Below are 17021 nucleotides of genomic sequence, written 5' to 3'. Positions count from 1 at the left end.
CAAGCGCTGCTGAATCCTTGGATTCATCAATGAACATCCAACACAGCAGCGCACCTCTTCCCCCTTTGCCCTTGAGAGTATGGTTCATAAAGGCTGTGTGGAGGTTCGTGACTCACATCCCCCGCTCCTCTGCCTCCTCCAGGTCTAATCCAGAAAAGCTCACCGAGGCGATAAATTCCGTCCACTCGTCGCGGCTCGCAGACACGGAGGCGTTGCCTTGCTCCGATAGTCCCAAAGTCTCGCGACGTCGCTTCTTCTTGAGCGCCACCCGTTCAGTTTCATCGAGATGGCGTGCCGCCGTGCCGGGCAGCAGCAGTCGCCATGCATGCAGATACATGCGTCGCGCTTCAACAGTCGTCCATGTTGACGCGGATGGTCCTAGCGGCAAAGCGGCACACCACGGCAAGTCAGTGCAGTACAACGTGTCCCCAACAATAGGGAAGCCGATGGCGCGGCAGTGCACACGAAGCTGATGACGTCGGCCCGTGTGGGGGGCGAGCAGTACCAGCGTCACTGGATAGCGAGTAGCAGAGGCGAAACCCTGAGTGAGTGTGTCACACGATTGTGCTTCGCTCTCCGCCGGTGGAGGTGCTGCCAAGTAGGTGCGCTTCAGCACCAACAAGCTTGTTTTAGCGCCTCGGCTGTGCTCTGCCATGACAGCCATGCGGAGGTGCTCGGGGTCAGTCGAATCGTAGCCCACTGGCAAGTCAACATTGATGACAGAGTGTGATGCGGCGTTCTCTGACAGTGTGCGGTAGATGAGGTCCTCCACCGCGTCTGCCGGTACAGGCGCAAGATCCTCCAGTGTTGTAGTCGTCAGCGATGGCACAGTGCTTCGACTAGAGCGATACCGATGCACCACAGTCGCAGGTCTGTCCTTCGCCGCACCCTTCACATTTAACAGCGCCGCCGCCTCCAATGCCGGCTCCAGCGGCTGCTGCAGAAGGTGCCGGAGCCTTTCCAACTCTTCGCTATCCGCTGAGTTCGCAGGGGCACCTTCGCGCGAAGAAGAGCAAACCACCCGGACGCAGCCCAAGCCTTCCCATGCCTTGTTGCATCCATTCACCCACACAACAAACGGCGATTGACGTGCCACTGTATCAGGCGCGCAAGTGGAGCCTGACTGGTCACACAAGGCACCCGCTTCCGGCGGTGCCGTCTCACATGGCACGTGCCCGTGCAGCAGTGCAATGTAGTACTTCCGAACGGTGCGCATCTCAAAGCAGTGAGCAAGCCGCGCGGCCATGTCTTTTGTGAAGGCCAAGCACAGCACCCCGCTCGTACCGAAGTCCAGCTGATGCACAAACTTGAGCTGCTTCTTTCGCTTCCTCGCCTGCTGCAGCTGTTCATGTGCCTCGTCGAAGATGCCGCGAGCTTTCATGTAGTCGTACGCCAGAGACTCTATGGTGCGACCGTAGATGGCTTCATCGCCGCCCATTGGGATGCCTGGGGGCTTGTTCACCACCAACATCTCCGCGCTCTCGTAGATCACATCAAGAACGTCTCGTGGCGCAGATAACACGATAGTGTCCTCTCCATTCATTTTGAATTTGCTGTCAACGCCTTCCCAGTAAGAGAGCAGAGCAGAACAAAGTCCCAAGAAGCGTGGGGGGCATGTGAGAGTAGAAAAAGGGGTTTAAGACAAGCGCACGCAAGAGTTCAGATTATCTCTGCATCCAGTAGGTGTTTTTTTTTTGCCCATTACTCCCTTCAGCACATTCAGATAACAGACATATATATACTCTCTCTTGTGCCATGAAGGTGTGGAATCCTCTGCGAGACGAGTCCAAGCAAGCGTTCTTTGTTGTCTCCTGCTTGCCTACGCTCCCTCTCTGCTCCGTCCACACAGTGAGCTGATGTGACCTCTTCGGCTTGCGGCTTACTCCGTCTTCACCAAAAGCCGCTTTTACCTCCTTGCAACTGCTGTTTTTTTCTTCTCCTTCTCTCCCGCGGATGTACCTCGACGGGCGATGTCGCGGTCCCTCGCACGTGTCGATAAGTGTGCAAAACAGAGCGTCAAGTCGACTGCCTCTCCCTACTCAACACTGCCGTGCAACGTATCCACTCCATCAGCAAAGTTACTTCAGCACCCTACGGAAGTCTGGGGGTGTGCAAAAAACACAGCCCCATTTGTGGGTGCGCTCAGCGAATGAAAAAAAAAGGGGTGCAAAATGGCAGGGTAGACGGGGACAGCGAGAGTGCACAAGTCGGTTTTCAGAAGCCGCCCCAGTGATGAACAGCGACGCATGCCAAGGTAAGAGGGAGGTGGTAGCTGTACCACAACAAACAAACAACAGCGAGCAAGCAAGAGGAAGAGAAGGTACGCAGAGGCACAAGAAAGAAAAAAACATAAAAACATAAAAATCATGAGTAAACCAGAAGCAAAATAAGAGCGCTCAGAAACAAACAAGAAGAAGGGGGATTCAAGACAAGCATAGGAAGCCAAAGCAGACGCAGGAGAGTCCACATGGGAGTAGAGAGGAGGGATACGTATTACTCCCGTCTCATCGAGTCCGATTCCCTGCCACATGCCAGCAGCTCAACCTCCGCACCTCCACCAGCCCTGTCACACAGGCCCCACCGCGCAGGGCGAAGCAGCCGTAGACACGCGTTGCAGCAAGGTACCTAGTGACCTGAGTACGGGCCCTGCCTCAAGCTCTGCCCGCTCCACGCCGCGCAGGCCATCCTCTCCAGCCACTCGCATCATGCCAGCCCTCACGTGGGACGTCCCTCCGGGCGGCCCAGACTCCCTGCAGCAGTGGGCGGCGACGGCCGGGCAAGATGCGTTCGAGCCACACTGACAGCCTCCCCACCGCATGGATCGTGCAAGCGTGTCCACCGTCGCAGGTCGCTCCGACGCAGCGCCATCCACCGCCTGACCGCAGACGTCAGCAGCGATACACGCCACCCTGACATCTCCACGTCGTAGGCGCTCGGCCTTGCCACCGCCAGAAGTGGTTCGGCATGGGTCAGCGGAAAGGGAGAGCTGCTTGGCTTCCCCGCAGCGAGTAGGGTGCTCAACCCTGACACCACGCACTGGGGTGCTCTGTGTCATTCAGGGACTGGTATAAGACACGAAAAGAAATATATAAGCAAAATCATACACAAATAAAAGAATCGAGCAAGTGCGCGTGTCAGAGAGGTCCAGTGGAAATCAAAGCAGGTGCCAACACAATGCCTCGCCTTCGTGCTTCTCTGCCACTCCATCGCCTCAGGGTAGAGGCAGAGCAAAAGAGCTATATCATGAGATCGCCTACGCTTTCCGTGGCACTGTCGCTCATACACCTGTGTGCGTGAAGGCATGACCCCTTTACAGCCTGCTGGCCGTGCGTACCGGTGGCGTACCGGTGGCGCCCCGCTTCAGCACCGCAGCACTGTATGCTTTCATGGCGTTCTCGTCTACGTCGATATCTGACAGGAGCTTATTCAGAATATAGCCAAGGCGGTAGCCGCCGAGTGTCAAACGACTTTCAGCGACTTCCACGCATCGAGAAATATAAGCAGCGCTGAGAGTCGTGCCCGGGATCATGTCAGCGTAGCTGCTGTTCACAGCAAACGCGTAGCTCTCATTTGCCATCCTCTGCACGTCCTGCATGGTCTTTAAGTCGCTTGAAAACGAATAAGTTTTCAGCAGCCGATCCGCCGTCTCAGAGATGGCCAAGAGGTCGGTGGAGGAAAGGGGTCGCCTGTACAACACTGGTGTGGCAGTGCAAATATTATCCCAGAAGGCATGCAGCCTCAGCATTTTCGTCTGTACGCGAACCCAAACCAAGTTGCCGCCGCGGTCACCGTGCGGGTATTTTTCAGAGTACCTCGACACTGCATGCAGGGGCTGGTGCAGATCACCAATTAAGTGTACTAGATACACCCACGCAAAGTTCAACATGTACAGCGGTGACCTAACGTTGCTCAGCGATGTTATCATGTCGAGGGAGACGGAGACGGCGTTCACTGCCTCGACCGAATCCGTGATATTGATACCATCCGGGTTGTACTGCATAGCGTAGTAGTGCCACGTGCTCATGGCGTCCTGGCCCCACCTCTTCACATCATCTGGCCAGCACGCAGCCTGAATCATGTCTGGAGACAACAGGAACGGGCCGCTCTCCTTAAACTTCATCGCCATCGCCTGGATCTTTTTCTCGTTCGACGGGTCCAACTGTCGGCGCGCAATCTCGGCGAGAACCATGTGCCCTGTGCAGCCCCAGCCGAGAACCCCCACCGCACAGAGCGCAGAGATGAGCACCAGGAGGTACCGTACTCTGAGGCACAGACGTAGGCTGACAGACGCGGGCATGATGAACAGTGGTGTGCGGCGAGCCCGAAGAACTTTAAAAAGTCACTGTGTTGAGGCAGAGGAACGTATGTCCGTCAAGAGCGGATGCGAATACGTGGATCGCCCTCGCGCAGGTGAAGTGTAATCCACCTTAAAGGTCGATATAGCACAAAGGTGATGGGGAAGAAATACCTTGTCAAGGGTCCGGCTTCGCCGACGAGCAGCAGGGCGCCGAAAAGAAGGGAGAAAGAGAGCGCGTCGCTTGCATTGAGCGCACGTGTACAGCCCTGTGTGTCGCGTGCAAGATTAATAGTGCGAGAGAGGGAAATGTTCGTCGCTTCGTGCGTCTTTGCGCCGGAGCACGTCAGGTTGCAGAGACACACATGCAAGGGAAAACATTGAAGCATGGGTGTGCGTGTGTGAGAGAGAGAGGCAGGTTCGAAGAGAGTGAAGAGCGAAACAAAGGGGGTCGAGGAAGAGTCTTTCAGAACTATAAAATGCAAAATCGCACGCCTTGAGAATTCCCTCTCACTTCATGGAGTACGCATGATATACAACTAAGCGCTACTGGCATTCACATTCATTGTGAGCAGGAAGAGGGAAGGAAGCAGATGGAGGTAGGTCAAACACACAACAGCTGGAGCTACTCATCACGAAGTACCAACGAAAAGTGCAACAAAACGCTCAGCTAGTCAAGGTCTGGCACTGCTGTATCTTCCACATACTCTTCTACTCTTATTCTGCTTCCTTATCCTCTAGCAGTTTATCCTTCAACGTGCTCAATTCCCTGCCACATGCCAGGAGCTCAACCTCCGCACCTCCACCAGCCCTGTCACACAGGCCCCACCGCGCAGGGCGAAGCAGCCGTAGACACACGTTGCAGCAAGGTACTTAGTGACCTGAGTACGGGCCCTGCCTCAAGCTCTGCCCGCTCCACGCCGCGAAGGCCATCCTCTCCAGCCACTCGCATCATGCCAGCCCTCACGTGGGACGTCCCTCCAGGCGGCCCAGACTCCCCGCAGCAGTGGGCGGCGACGGCCGGGCAAGATGCGTTCGAGCCACACTGACCGCCTCCCCACCGCATGGATCGTGCAAGCGTGTCCACCGTCGCAGGTCGCTCCGACGCAGCGCCATCCACCGCCTGACCGCAGACGTCAGCAGCGATACACGCCACCCTGACATCCCCACGTCGTAGGCACTCGGCCTTGCCACCGCCAGAAGTGGTTCGGCATGTGTCAGCGGAAAGGGGGAGCTGCTTGGCTTCCCCGCAGCGAGTAGGGTGCTCAACCCTGACACCACGCACTGGGGTGCTCCACGCCATTCAGGGCTTACTGGGCGCCTGTGACAGAAAAAAAAGAAATACGATACAGCAGTGAGAACATACCGGCACCGCTACAACGAACATGTAGATGCATAGTTTCACGCCGGCAAAGATGCACGCGGTGAGCCACGCATCGATGTGTACAAAAGGGGGGAAGAGGGAAGAGGCGTGGAGAGTCCAACACGATGATAAGCTCGAGAGAATCAGCTCAGTCGCGCAGGGAGGGCAAAGGAGTTGTGAGGTCAAAACACACACCCAAGTGGATAACGGAAAGGGGTGTTTTTTTCCTCGTCAGACAGGAGCTAAGATGCATACAAGCAAAGAGAGGTGTGTACCACGACAGATGCAGCGTAAAGAACTGCGGCGGGGGACGTCAGGGGTGTAGTCATTGTGGCCGCTACTGAGAGAGGCGCGCGCCAACTGATAGAGTAAAAACGACGAAAATGAGGTGGAGATGACGTGGGGAAGGGGGCTGTGACGGATGAAGAGGACGGACGGAGAGAAGGATTGCGGAGGAAGACGGGAACCGCAAGGTACCCCAAGTGCGCTCAACGAAGAAAAAGACGACAGGGGTTAATGGGGCGGGGAAAGGGTGCGAAAGAGGAGACACAGGTCCGCAGCAGTAGGGCCAGTCAGGGATAGAGACAGTGAAAAATGAGGTGACGAGGCCGCAGCCTGCACTCGCACACGGCAACAAGCGTGCCCATGCAGAGAGATGCGGGCAAATGGTTGGTACGCTGGAAAAGAATCTGGGCGTTGTTTCAGCAAGGGAAAGAGCGCACCCGTATGGAACGCGAAAATAAGCCAGCAAACGAACAGAAGCACCACTACTCCACGTAGAGAATGCTGAGGCGAAAATGTTAAAAAAAAAAACGAGAACAGAGCACGGGAAAGCCAGCCTCGCCCATGTTGGAGCGAGGTCCCCACCATAGGTTCTTCTCCCCTGCTCCCGTCGGTCCTCGTTCCTTCGCGCCGTTATTCCCTCCACTACCTCTTGAGGTGGTTTTTCCACAGGCAACTCACAGCAGCACAACACACGGACACTATCGGCACGACAGTCACATAAACACGATAGCAGCTACAGCTGCCCGCCAGCAGGTGCACACGCTATCCAGTGTGCTGCTACAGGGGCACCCATCCGCAGTGGCCAGAACGTCTCATGACACCCGCACGCAGAAAAACTTCCATACAATCCGCGTGGGTGGCTGTAGGTGTACGTAGGATTCTGCACGAGAGCGAGAGGGATGCTTCCTTCCCACTCCCCTATCCTCTACCCTCCCCTTTTCCACTCACCTGCTGCCTTAACTCTCAAGTTAGGAGTCGCACTCCCCCTTCCCCTCCAACACACACGCCTCCCCTCTCCGACTGTTCTGATGTTGTTAGCAGGACCATTTTTTTTTCCCTACAACGCAGCACATCTCCTCCTCGATGGGCGCATTTGCACAGGCGCACCTCTCCACATTCGACATCGCGTGATGTACAGCAGAGAGACGAAGGAGAGCGCGCGCGCCTCATTCGTCTTCCTTTTTTTGAAAATCGTGTCAGCTCATTCGCGCATCGGTCAAAGAACTACGAAGGAGAACGAAGTCAAATAAGGCAGGATAGGGAAGGGAGAGTGCGAGACGATGGTGGTGGAAAGAACAACAACAGCCAAACAGTAAAAATATATATATATATATATATCGACTAACTCACGCGCAAGATGCACCTCTGCCGCTGGATAAGCAACCAGCAACACAGCGTCAAAACGACAAGGCAAAGCAGGCAGGAAGACACACACCTACAAGCACGCGCACAGAATGAGGACAAGACGAGAATAATGCTAAATTTTAAAAAGCAAGCGCACAAAACACATGCAGCGATGGTGATGCTGATGTCACTTTCTCTGTCGCACACGCGTACATGAATGACCATGATGAGTTCAACGTGTAGCACTGCCGGCCCCCTCTCCTTCCTGCACAAAGGCGCATACTACAGAGATTTCCTTTGTACGTGTGTGTAGCTGAGCGCCTAAGATAACAGAAGGCCAGCATACATGCACACACAGGGTGTGAGTGGACGTGACAGTGTAGATAAAGGGAGAAAGTTGTGCGCCCCTTGCCTCACGACCCTCGCGTAGAAGACATCTAGCGCAGCGGCGACCCCCCCCCCCACCTCCACCAGCCTCAGGTGATCCCAGTTCATCGAGACGTTTAAAGCGAGATCCGGGAGATTGTGTGCGTGCAGGTGAGCGCGCTTTAGATCAGGAGCTGCAAGCCACCTGATCTGCAGTAGCACAGTAACGTGGTACATAGCCGAGGACAGGCACACTCGTGTAAACTTGCACACAGGCACAGCAGCACCTCGACTTTCCCATGGGATAGACGCATAGCCTGACAAGCGGAAAGAAGATGCAACCTGGTAGGTGTGTCATCTCACGATTCGCGCTGCGTGATGCCGAACGCGGTAGCGGGAGTGAAGTTGTCGTCGTAGACGAGGTTCATCTGTTGGAAGAGCATCCACAGCCGCGACACCCGAATTATGTCGAAGGTGTCGGCCAGCAAAAAACGCATCTCGCCTTTTGTCATGTACACAGCGCAGTTGCCGTTCACAGCTGGAGGATGGATGCCGCCGAGGATCGCCTGGGCACGCACAGTGTCGTTGCCACACTCCGCCATCACCTGCATCGTGCGCTTCGCGACGTGCTGAACACGCCTCTTCAGCTCCAGATACTCCAAGGGGTGTATGTAGTTTGCCTCGCACACGCTCGCCTCAAAATAGGTGAGGCGGTCAGTGCCAACCTCCAAGGTGAGGTCAATCTTGCCGCCCCAGACGGGGTCGACGGCGACGAGGTGTGAGAGACCAACAACCCACGCCTCGTAGTCCGGCAGCGTCTCCGCCACAATGTCTACTGTTCGCCCACCATGCTTCAGCCCGATTGTGAAGGCGCGGAAAAAGGCAGGGTCAGTGGGGGGAATTCGGTGGCGAGAAAACACCTTACCAAAGCACCCAAGCTGGATGAAGCTGACATCGGAAAGCTGAATGCACGAGTAGTCAGCGCTGCGTGAGTCCGGCTCTTTCCAGAAAAGCTCCCTCTTGCCGCGTTGCGTCGAGACCCAGAAGATGCGTTGATGGGGCTTGCCACGACGGCAGTGCTTGGTCATGCGGGAGCCGCTGCGGAGGAACCGGATGAGGTCTTGCACGAGAGTCGGCGAGTCGTACACCTTCATTAGTGCACGAGAGTCTTTTTCTTGGTAGGACGGGTTCGGCGCGTCCACCGGGAGCTCGTCCTCATCGATGTCTCTGGCTATGCACGCAGCTTCCCGCTCTTTCTTCTTGTGGGCCTTCCGAGCCGCCGCCGACTCGTCCTCACCGTCACTCTCTGATGGCGACGACGAGGCCTCTGTCCCGCTCGACTCGTCACCGAACGTATCGCTAGCGCTACCATCTGATGCGGCTGCCACCGTGGGCGCTACATTCCGTGCTTTGCCATGCCGACCTGACCTAGTTTTTGGCGGTTGCGCTGCAGAGGCCGCCACAGCACCGTTTTTCTCACTCGAAGAGGCGACACCGGCGGCCCCAGAGTCTGCGGATATCGCATCCTTCTTTTTGCTGCGCCCATCTGACTTGATCGCCACAGGCGGCGCATCTTCTGCTGTATCCGCTACCGCCAGCGCCGCATCCGGGGGGGGCGTCCCCCTGACAAGCTGACCATCCATCCACTCTGACTGGTGTCCGTGCGGCGCTGAGGCAGGAGCGGACCCTTTGCCGCTCGACCTGCCGGCATCGCTGTCCCCGTCAGAGCTGCCTCCGCTACTGGACCCGTGGCCCCTGCCCTCCATGTCGTTGGAGCGTAAGGCGTGTAGGTTCTCAGCCTTGGCGGAGGCGGCGGCGTCACGGATCTGCCGAATGCGACGAGATTCGGCGGCGTGGTGCGAGTTCTCGCCATCGCTCTCATCAGAGCTGAGGAAAGTGATTTTATGCGGCTCCTCATGGCACGGTTGAGCCTCCGCGTCGAGCTGCTCAAACTCAGACGGCAACATGGGCGGGTACATCTCGTCTCCGCAGAGGAGGCGCCGGCTAAGACCGTCGACGTCGAACCAGCCCCACTTCGCCCCAGGCAGCGCGTTGCCCTCCGACACGTCGACAGCGCGCTCAACTAGGAAAGCAATCAGGTCGTAGAGTAGGGTACCCTCCGTCACTAACGTGGAGCTCATTAGCTTCATCCGTCGCACCCGCGACCGCTCCAGTCTCGTGGCGGACAGACGCGACACGAACATCGAGTAGAGACGACTTTGCTCCGCAACGTGGTTGTAGAAGGACTCCACGAGACTGTGCGTGGCCTCTTCAACCGCACTACTCATCGCCTTGTTCGGAGGCGCAGCGTCGTCGACGTCGTCAATCGCACCAGCCGCAGTCTCTTTCTTCACCGCCTCGATCTGCCGATTAAGTGTCTCAGCCTCACAAACCATAGCCTCGACGCTCTGCTGTGCCTCGGCAATAGCCTCCTGCATCTTCAGTCGGTGCTTCTTGCTCTTCTTGGCCTCATGAAGCTGTGCCTCCTGCTCTGCGCCCTGCTCCTCTCTCAGTTTCTTCAACGCCTTCTTTTCCTTCTTGACCGCGTAGGCGACCTGCTCGTACTCTTCGATGAGGTTGTTCATGTGCAACACAAACCGCTCCACCTCGGCATCTCGCTGCGCATTCACCTCGCGCTCCGCCTTCTCCAGCGCCTCGCGCTCCTTGCGCTCCACGAGATCTGCCGCCCCGGCCTTCAGTTCTGCCACGACGCGCTGCCGTTCCTGGTCCACGGACACGCCTTTGGCCGCCGCGAGGCGCCGCACGCTCACCACCTCGTAGTAGTACTGTGCGTTGAGAATGCGCATCTCGGCTAGCAGCTCCTCGTTGGCGCGGCGCGACCGCAGAAAAGCTTCCTCGGCGGCTGGGTCGCTGAAACCCATCACCTGCCCGGCCTTGAGCCCTTTGACACGGTCGCAGAAGCGAAGCGTCCCCAGCGACTCGGAGGCGCTGTTCGACGGCGGTGCCACCTGCCCAATCAGTAGCAGACGCGAGTTAGTGTCGACAAAGCACGGCTTCAGCAGCTTCGTCAGTTTGGATTCGCGAAACGGAATGTGCGAATTCTGCAGATACATGGCGTTGATGACCGTCCCGAGAGTGGAAAGGGACTTATTGATTGCCTGCGCCTCCACCATGGCCTGCCCAGTGACACCGGAGCGCTTCACCCGTTCGCTGCCGGCGAGATCAACGAGGGCGATACGGGACTTGATAACGCCAGGAATGCCCTTCGACAGAGACATGCCCGTTTCGTCAACGAGCTGCGACAATTCTGGCAGCTGCGGCGACTTCTCCACCTGAACTTGAAAGAGGTCAATGAAGAAGAGCGCGTGGCTGCGAGAACTGGTGTCGTTCATCTTTGTGGCCGTCACGGAGCGGAAGGAGTTTGCGATATCGAAGTTACGCTCGACATCCGCCATGGTGCGCACCTCCACTGTGTTGATGCCAATCGTGATCGTCTCCTCTGGTGTCTCGCGCAGCTTCAGCTTTCTCTTGTCCGATAGCAAGTCCATCACGTCCTCGACGTACAGCTCCAGTGCGGAGAGGGTGATGATAATGTGGATTCGCTCCTTGACAGATTCCTTGTACATGAACAGGTCATCGAAAACTCGCATGAAGACACCGGACTCTGCCGTGACTTTGCCGTTCGATGACTTGCTACCTAGAATGGTGTAGGTCTTACCTGAGCCGGTCTGGCCGTACGTCAGGACCGTGGCGTTGAAGCCCGAGAGGGCATGATCCACCGTTTCCTGGACGCCCTCGTCGTACACGGAGACCTGATCATCGGCCTCGTCGAAGACGTAGTCAAATTGAAAGGTACTAGCACCACTGACGTTTGCAGACGTTTCTTCGGCGGTAATGGTGATGGTCTGGTTATCGTCGGCTTTGCGAACGCATATGGGCTCGTAGCGCTCACACCCGATCGGTGGACGAATACGCACTGCGACAGTGATGCGCTGCTCCGACATCTCGACAGAGACAAGGGGAAGATGAAGATGCGAAAGACTGCTTGCGTGTGGATGTGTATGTGGGGTGTCGTATGCAGTGCTGTGGCTGGTTGTTGCCGTGGGATACTTTCGAGGTGCCCCTCTGTCCGGGGAGCGTGCGTGTAGTAGCGGGTAGGATAGAAGGTAGTAATGCGGACGCCCTCAGTACTAGCGATGATGGAACTCGTCGCAAGCGCCGTGGGAGTGCCAATCGGTTCTCCACCGAAGCGAGCACGATGCTGATACCTGGACCGCGTCAGGGAGCAGAGGAGTGTACACTCTATGGTACTTACTCTTGTACGCGTGCTGCACAGAGGGTAGTATCGCTTCTGGCTAAAACACGGCAACAGCGGTGAAGCTGTGCTGTATGGGTAATTCGAGTGAATACTTCCCGCTCTGGATAGTTCGAAATCAGAGAGAAAGGCAAAAGAGGGAGAAGAAGGCAATCATTCAGTTGTGGGGGGGGGGGGACGTTCCCTCTCATTTGCTAACCAGTTGTGGGCGAGGTCACGAAGCGTGTGGGACGTCGCCAGGTAGGGGAGACCGATTTCTGTACGTCGATTGGTACAAGCGTTGCGCATTATCGTTTGACCAACTTCTATGCAAGTGCAGGGCCCACCCTTACTTGAGCACCATGACCCACTCGGTGGCTGACATGATGAAGGCTGCTCGTATGGGAATTACTGGAACGCACAGAGAAGGTAGTACAATCAGCTGACATCTTCCCCAAGATAAGAAAGGGGAAAAGAGAGCCACCACACAGAGGCACCTATACATGCCCCCGTACCTCGCGGTCCGAAGAGGACCGAAAGAAGATCGCAGGGGGACCCTCTACAAGATGGCAACACACTTTTAGAGTGAGAATGAAAGGGAGAAAGGAGGGAGAGAGGGAGCTCAGCGTTCTTGGCTCAGCCTTTTCCCTACTCAGTGGCCCTTGGGGCCAGTCGCTCTTAGTAACATTTCGTCTGGGCCATCAATCACACACTTGCATGATAAAGCTGTAAAGTAGCGGCGTGGGGGTAGAAGGGGGTGGGGGCACATCTCAACGGTGCCCTGGTCAAGACAGTATGCCGTTCTCTCTCTCTGCATCGATCAGAAGAGGGTCGGAAAGCAGCAGATGGGTAGCAGTAGATGAAGTCAAATGAAAACAACAAACCGACGAGAAAAGGGCCACGGGAAGGGAAAAACACGTGCAAGTCGGGCCAAACACAAACAAGCAAATGGCAAAACGCGTTGAGAGGTGTTGACGTACACAAGAAGAGGAAAGAGGAATCGGAGAAGCAGGGAGGGGGACACTAAGAGTCAGATATGGTCATTGAAGCCACAGGGGAAGAGGGAACGGTGGTGTGCCCGCTTTCTTCTTGGTTCTCGCGTTCCTCCGCTGCCTTCACTGTCCTACTGGTCACCCTGTTTGAGTACGCGAAGTCCTGCGTAAGCGGCACAAACATTTACGCCCCTCCTCCCTCCCTCCCTCCCCCCCTCACGCTATCGGCCTATCACCAGCCGCCTAACGAGTACTTCCACACCCACCGCTCTTTGGAGGACAAAAACACCTCAACGGGCCACTCAAGTCCCTCAAAGTTTACCAGCGCAACATTCATCACCCGAACTCCAGTGCGGTAATCTACGCCATCACTGTGGCCGGTTTCGCTATCGTAAGCAGCCCGGAGGGTGCACCCACCAGGCCCACCGCGAGAACAGAGGTGCACGTCTACCTTGATCCCCGCAATACCACCTGACGCCGATGGTGCTCCCGCTTCTTGCCCTTTGGATGGCGCCATGACAAAGGGACCCGAAGCGAAAACTGGATGGGGGACTGGACCTCGCGAGCACCTTGGGTATCCATCCCAGGGACTATCATGCTAGTGCGCGCCGCTCGCACGCGAGTTTCATCTCTTAGGAAGTCAAGAGGCACCCACCGATTAGCGTTTTCAGTGTTGTACCCCTCGCGAAGCACCAGGAGCGAGAGGCCAAAGCTGCACCGGAAAACTGAACTTGGCACATTTCCAGGAAGCCGAAAAAAAAAGGGAGCACCTCCGAAGTATCGCGTTGATGCACATCAGCCCGGAGGTGCTCTTCTAACAGCGACGCCACACACACCCGCCCCCCGCCCACTGGACGTAGTGCCACCATCCTCCAAGTTGCCATCAAAAGTCATGTCGATCTCATCTTTGTCCTCCAACCCGAAGCCTTCGGACGAGGACAGTAGCCTTTCGGCGGGTACGCCTGTTGTGCTCCCCAATCCGTCTGCGCGGTTCTCCGAGTCTGTCGCCTGTGTGTGCAGATCGCACAGCAGCGGTGGCCTTTCGGAACTGCTGAGCCGCTGTTCACTGCTAGCAGGCGATAGATGAAGAGAACCATGATCACCGTGATGCGCACTATTCGAATCCTGAGCGCTGCCGTAATGTCGTACTGCGTGCGGTAGGCGACATGCTCCGCTGAAAGAGCCTGCATGAAAGGCATGAAAGGGACATAGGAATGCTCTCCATGAAGTGGCCAGGCAGTAGTATGATGGGATGCAGACAAGACGCCGCATGAGGAGAGCGTAATAATAAAACAAGGAAGGAAGACGTGGGGCAAGTAGGGAGTTCTCTTCTTTCGCGGATCGATTGCGGCGAAAAAAAAGATTAGCAGGCGAATACAACGGCAAACACATTCGTCCTGCCCGGTCTTTCGGTGTTTATGCTATCGATTTTGCCCTCTCCTTCCCCTCCTGCGTGCATCCCTCGGGTCACTTCCTCCACCGCTTCACCAACGCCGGCATAGAGTTCACTCGCGCTGCGTTTGTGCGTATTTTTGTGTGCCTGTATGAATACGAAACTCCTGATAGCGCACCCTAACAGCGACTGTTGTGTAGTAGTAGTAGGGGAAACGAGAACGATGGAGCTGAAGCAGCCCAGCAGCAAAGGTAACGAGAGCGAGTTGAAAGGAAAGGTTTGATTGAAGAGTTCCAGGCGAGCATCTGTATACTCACAACCTGCAAGCCGCGCCATTGGTAGTAACCACCAGTCGTGTCCATAACGCAGTCGACAGCGATGCACCACAAGCAAACCAGGGCACACACACACAGGGGAAGAAAGCATTGCTGGACAGGCGAGAAAGGCTACTCTTTGAGACGAGGATATGAAAAAAGGCCACAGAAAACGAGGCGACAGAGCGCACTGACGGAGTGTCAGGGAAACACGCTGCACACCTTCACTCCGTGTTGCATTGAAAACACATGGAAACAGTAGAGTCGCACGAAATGTGCCCTTCGGTGCCGGACGACTGCCGCCACGTAGCGCCTGTCGCCGCGCGTCGCGCCGTGCATCGCGGTGGCGGGGGGTGTCGGCCTGACCTCTGAGGCAGGCGACCAGGTCTGTGATGTGGGCAGCTGACGTTGACTTGCTCTCAAAAGTGGAGAAAATAGAAAATACTCATACGAAACATTTTTTAAACTGTCGTGGTCGGAGGAGGCGTTATTTGCCGATGTGTTGTATCCATCACGTCAGCACTGCTTCGGGAGGCGCACAGAGGAAAGAGAAATGGTAATGCGTACGCGGGGAATACACAATTTAAAAAAAGACGAGTGCTCTCGCGTATTAAGGGGCAGTCAGACGGCGACAGTAGAAGTACAGAGGAGCCTTCGGAGTACCTTCATCAGCCCGTGCAACCCTCACTTACCCCCTCCCCCTGTCTACTACCCCTCAGCTCCTGACGTACACACAACGATCCGAGAAACAGCTGAGAAGTGAAGACGACACAGAACAAGACGAGAACATGCAGGGGCTTGCTATGTCTGAGTCTACGCGCTATAGCGCGTCCTTTTATACAAGCATACGCACGTCCCCCAACACGACCGCCCTACTCACTGCCTCTCTGCACCAACGATTCACTGACTGCATATTTTACTCTTTCCACTTTTCTATCTCTCATGAAACCCTCAGTGCATCCCCCTGTATCCACATTCTGCTGTGTTTTCTTCGCTCTCTCCCTCCATAGGAAAGGCCACACAGAAAGACAATCAATCGGGTGTAGAGGAGTCCCAACACGGAACACGAGAAACGTGCTTGAAAAGACGTGAAAAAGGGGGATTAAATGCCCATTAGTAAACGAATAAAGAACACTACATCCATCCATCCATCCATCCACACCTACATACATACGCATAGCCATGCATTCCTGCACATGCCCGCAGATGAGCTTACACATACTTAGAGATGCTGGTATTCAACTGACTCACCAGCTCAAAACAAGCCCCTTAGCCTTAAAACCAAAACAAAACAGACAACGAACCGGAAATCAGACGCGCAGAGTCATGGACGTAAAGCAAAGAGGGCTTTCATTGGGGAGAGACAAAGAATAAAAAGGGCGCAAAGACCGAATGAGGAAATAGAAGGGAGAACCAAGAGAGGGCGCATTCATCAAGGCGAAACAAGAAGAATAACGCAAAAAAAAAAAGCACAAACAAAACACTTTAAATCAACCTCTGAAAAGTACACCCCTCCAGCTCTCAATGTGCCGGTGGATGCAGTTAGCCTGTAAGTCGCTGTCTCTCGCACCCTCTACACAAACACACGTGAAGAAACACCACTAGAACTCTGCCGTAGAGACAGTAAATCAATCACCGTGCAGAGGCGCAGACAGCCTCACAGAAAAACCCATCACATACAGTAGCCTCCAGAGCGGTAACAAACCAGCTGCACAAAAAAAAAACCTTAAGAACGCGCTTTCCTCTAACGGCACGAGCCCACACGGATACGCATACAGCCGCACAGCGCACCCACACCTCCGCGGCGCCACGGCTAAATCCTGGTCGTCTAGCACGAGCCCTCCTGCCGTCGCCTCGGGCCATGCGTCCAACCGACCCGGCGCGCCCCTCCTCGCCTCTTCGTCACCCGCCGCGGCGGGAGTCCAAAGTGCGGACAGCTGCCGGTGCGCAGCTGGGCGAGCGTCATCTCCGGTCGCCACGTAGCGCCTGTCGCCGCGCGTCGCACCGTGCATCGCGGTGGCGGGGGACGTCGGCCTGGCGTCTGAGACAGGCGACCAGGTCTGGGATGTGGGCAGTCGGTGCCGGGCCCTCTGGCACTGCCGCCTCGGCAAGCCTGTCAGCCCCGTCGTCGTGTTCCAATCCACAGTGACCATAGGCAAGCCCAAACGAGAGGCGCACGCGACGGGCTAGTGGCGCCAGCGTTGGCGTACAGGGAGGCCTATAAGCGGCTCTACCACACGGGACAGCCTTCCTGGCGACCGTTGCTATTGGCCAGGAATCTCACCCAATCCATGAGGGATACCTGGCAGCTGTGTATGTGCTGTGGTGGGTGTCACTGCATGGGCGATCCGCCTCCCGTTTGATGCGCTTTCGGGTTGTCGCGGTGGTCGGCGCTTTATGGGCGGGTCGACTTGG

General features: G+C 56.1%; 4 protein-coding genes across 4 annotated transcripts; all 4 read right to left on the bottom strand.

Annotated features, from left to right (window-relative positions):
- Nucleotides 1-112: 112 nt before the first annotated feature.
- On the bottom strand, nucleotides 113-1471 carry LBRM_30_1570 (conserved hypothetical protein; the record flags this gene model as incomplete). Its single annotated transcript, XM_001566737.1, has 1 exon — nucleotides 113-1471. The coding sequence occupies one exon, from the start codon at nucleotides 1469-1471 to the stop codon at nucleotides 113-115; it is 1359 nt and encodes a 452-aa protein (XP_001566787.1).
- A 1839-nt stretch (nucleotides 1472-3310) lies between these two features.
- Nucleotides 3311-4297, bottom strand: LBRM_30_1560 (p1/s1 nuclease; the record flags this gene model as incomplete). Its single annotated transcript, XM_001566736.1, has 1 exon — nucleotides 3311-4297. One exon carries the CDS (start codon nucleotides 4295-4297, stop codon nucleotides 3311-3313), a length of 987 nt encoding a protein of 328 aa, XP_001566786.1.
- A 3714-nt stretch (nucleotides 4298-8011) lies between these two features.
- LBRM_30_1550 (putative kinesin) lies at nucleotides 8012-11617 on the bottom strand (the record flags this gene model as incomplete). The annotated part of the gene is made up of 1 exon (XM_001566735.1): nucleotides 8012-11617. One exon carries the CDS (start codon nucleotides 11615-11617, stop codon nucleotides 8012-8014), a length of 3606 nt encoding a protein of 1201 aa, XP_001566785.1.
- A 2077-nt stretch (nucleotides 11618-13694) lies between these two features.
- Nucleotides 13695-14171, bottom strand: LBRM_30_1540 (conserved hypothetical protein; the record flags this gene model as incomplete). The annotated part of the gene is made up of 1 exon (XM_001566734.1): nucleotides 13695-14171. The coding sequence occupies one exon, from the start codon at nucleotides 14169-14171 to the stop codon at nucleotides 13695-13697; it is 477 nt and encodes a 158-aa protein (XP_001566784.1).
- Nucleotides 14172-17021: the final 2850 nt, after the last annotated feature.

The sequence above is a fragment of the Leishmania braziliensis genome, chromosome 30 (assembly GCF_000002845.2).
Source record: "Leishmania braziliensis MHOM/BR/75/M2904 complete genome, chromosome 30".
Classification (NCBI taxonomy): Eukaryota; Euglenozoa; class Kinetoplastea; order Trypanosomatida; family Trypanosomatidae; genus Leishmania; species Leishmania braziliensis.
This window is presented reverse-complemented; position numbering and strand designations above follow the sequence as displayed.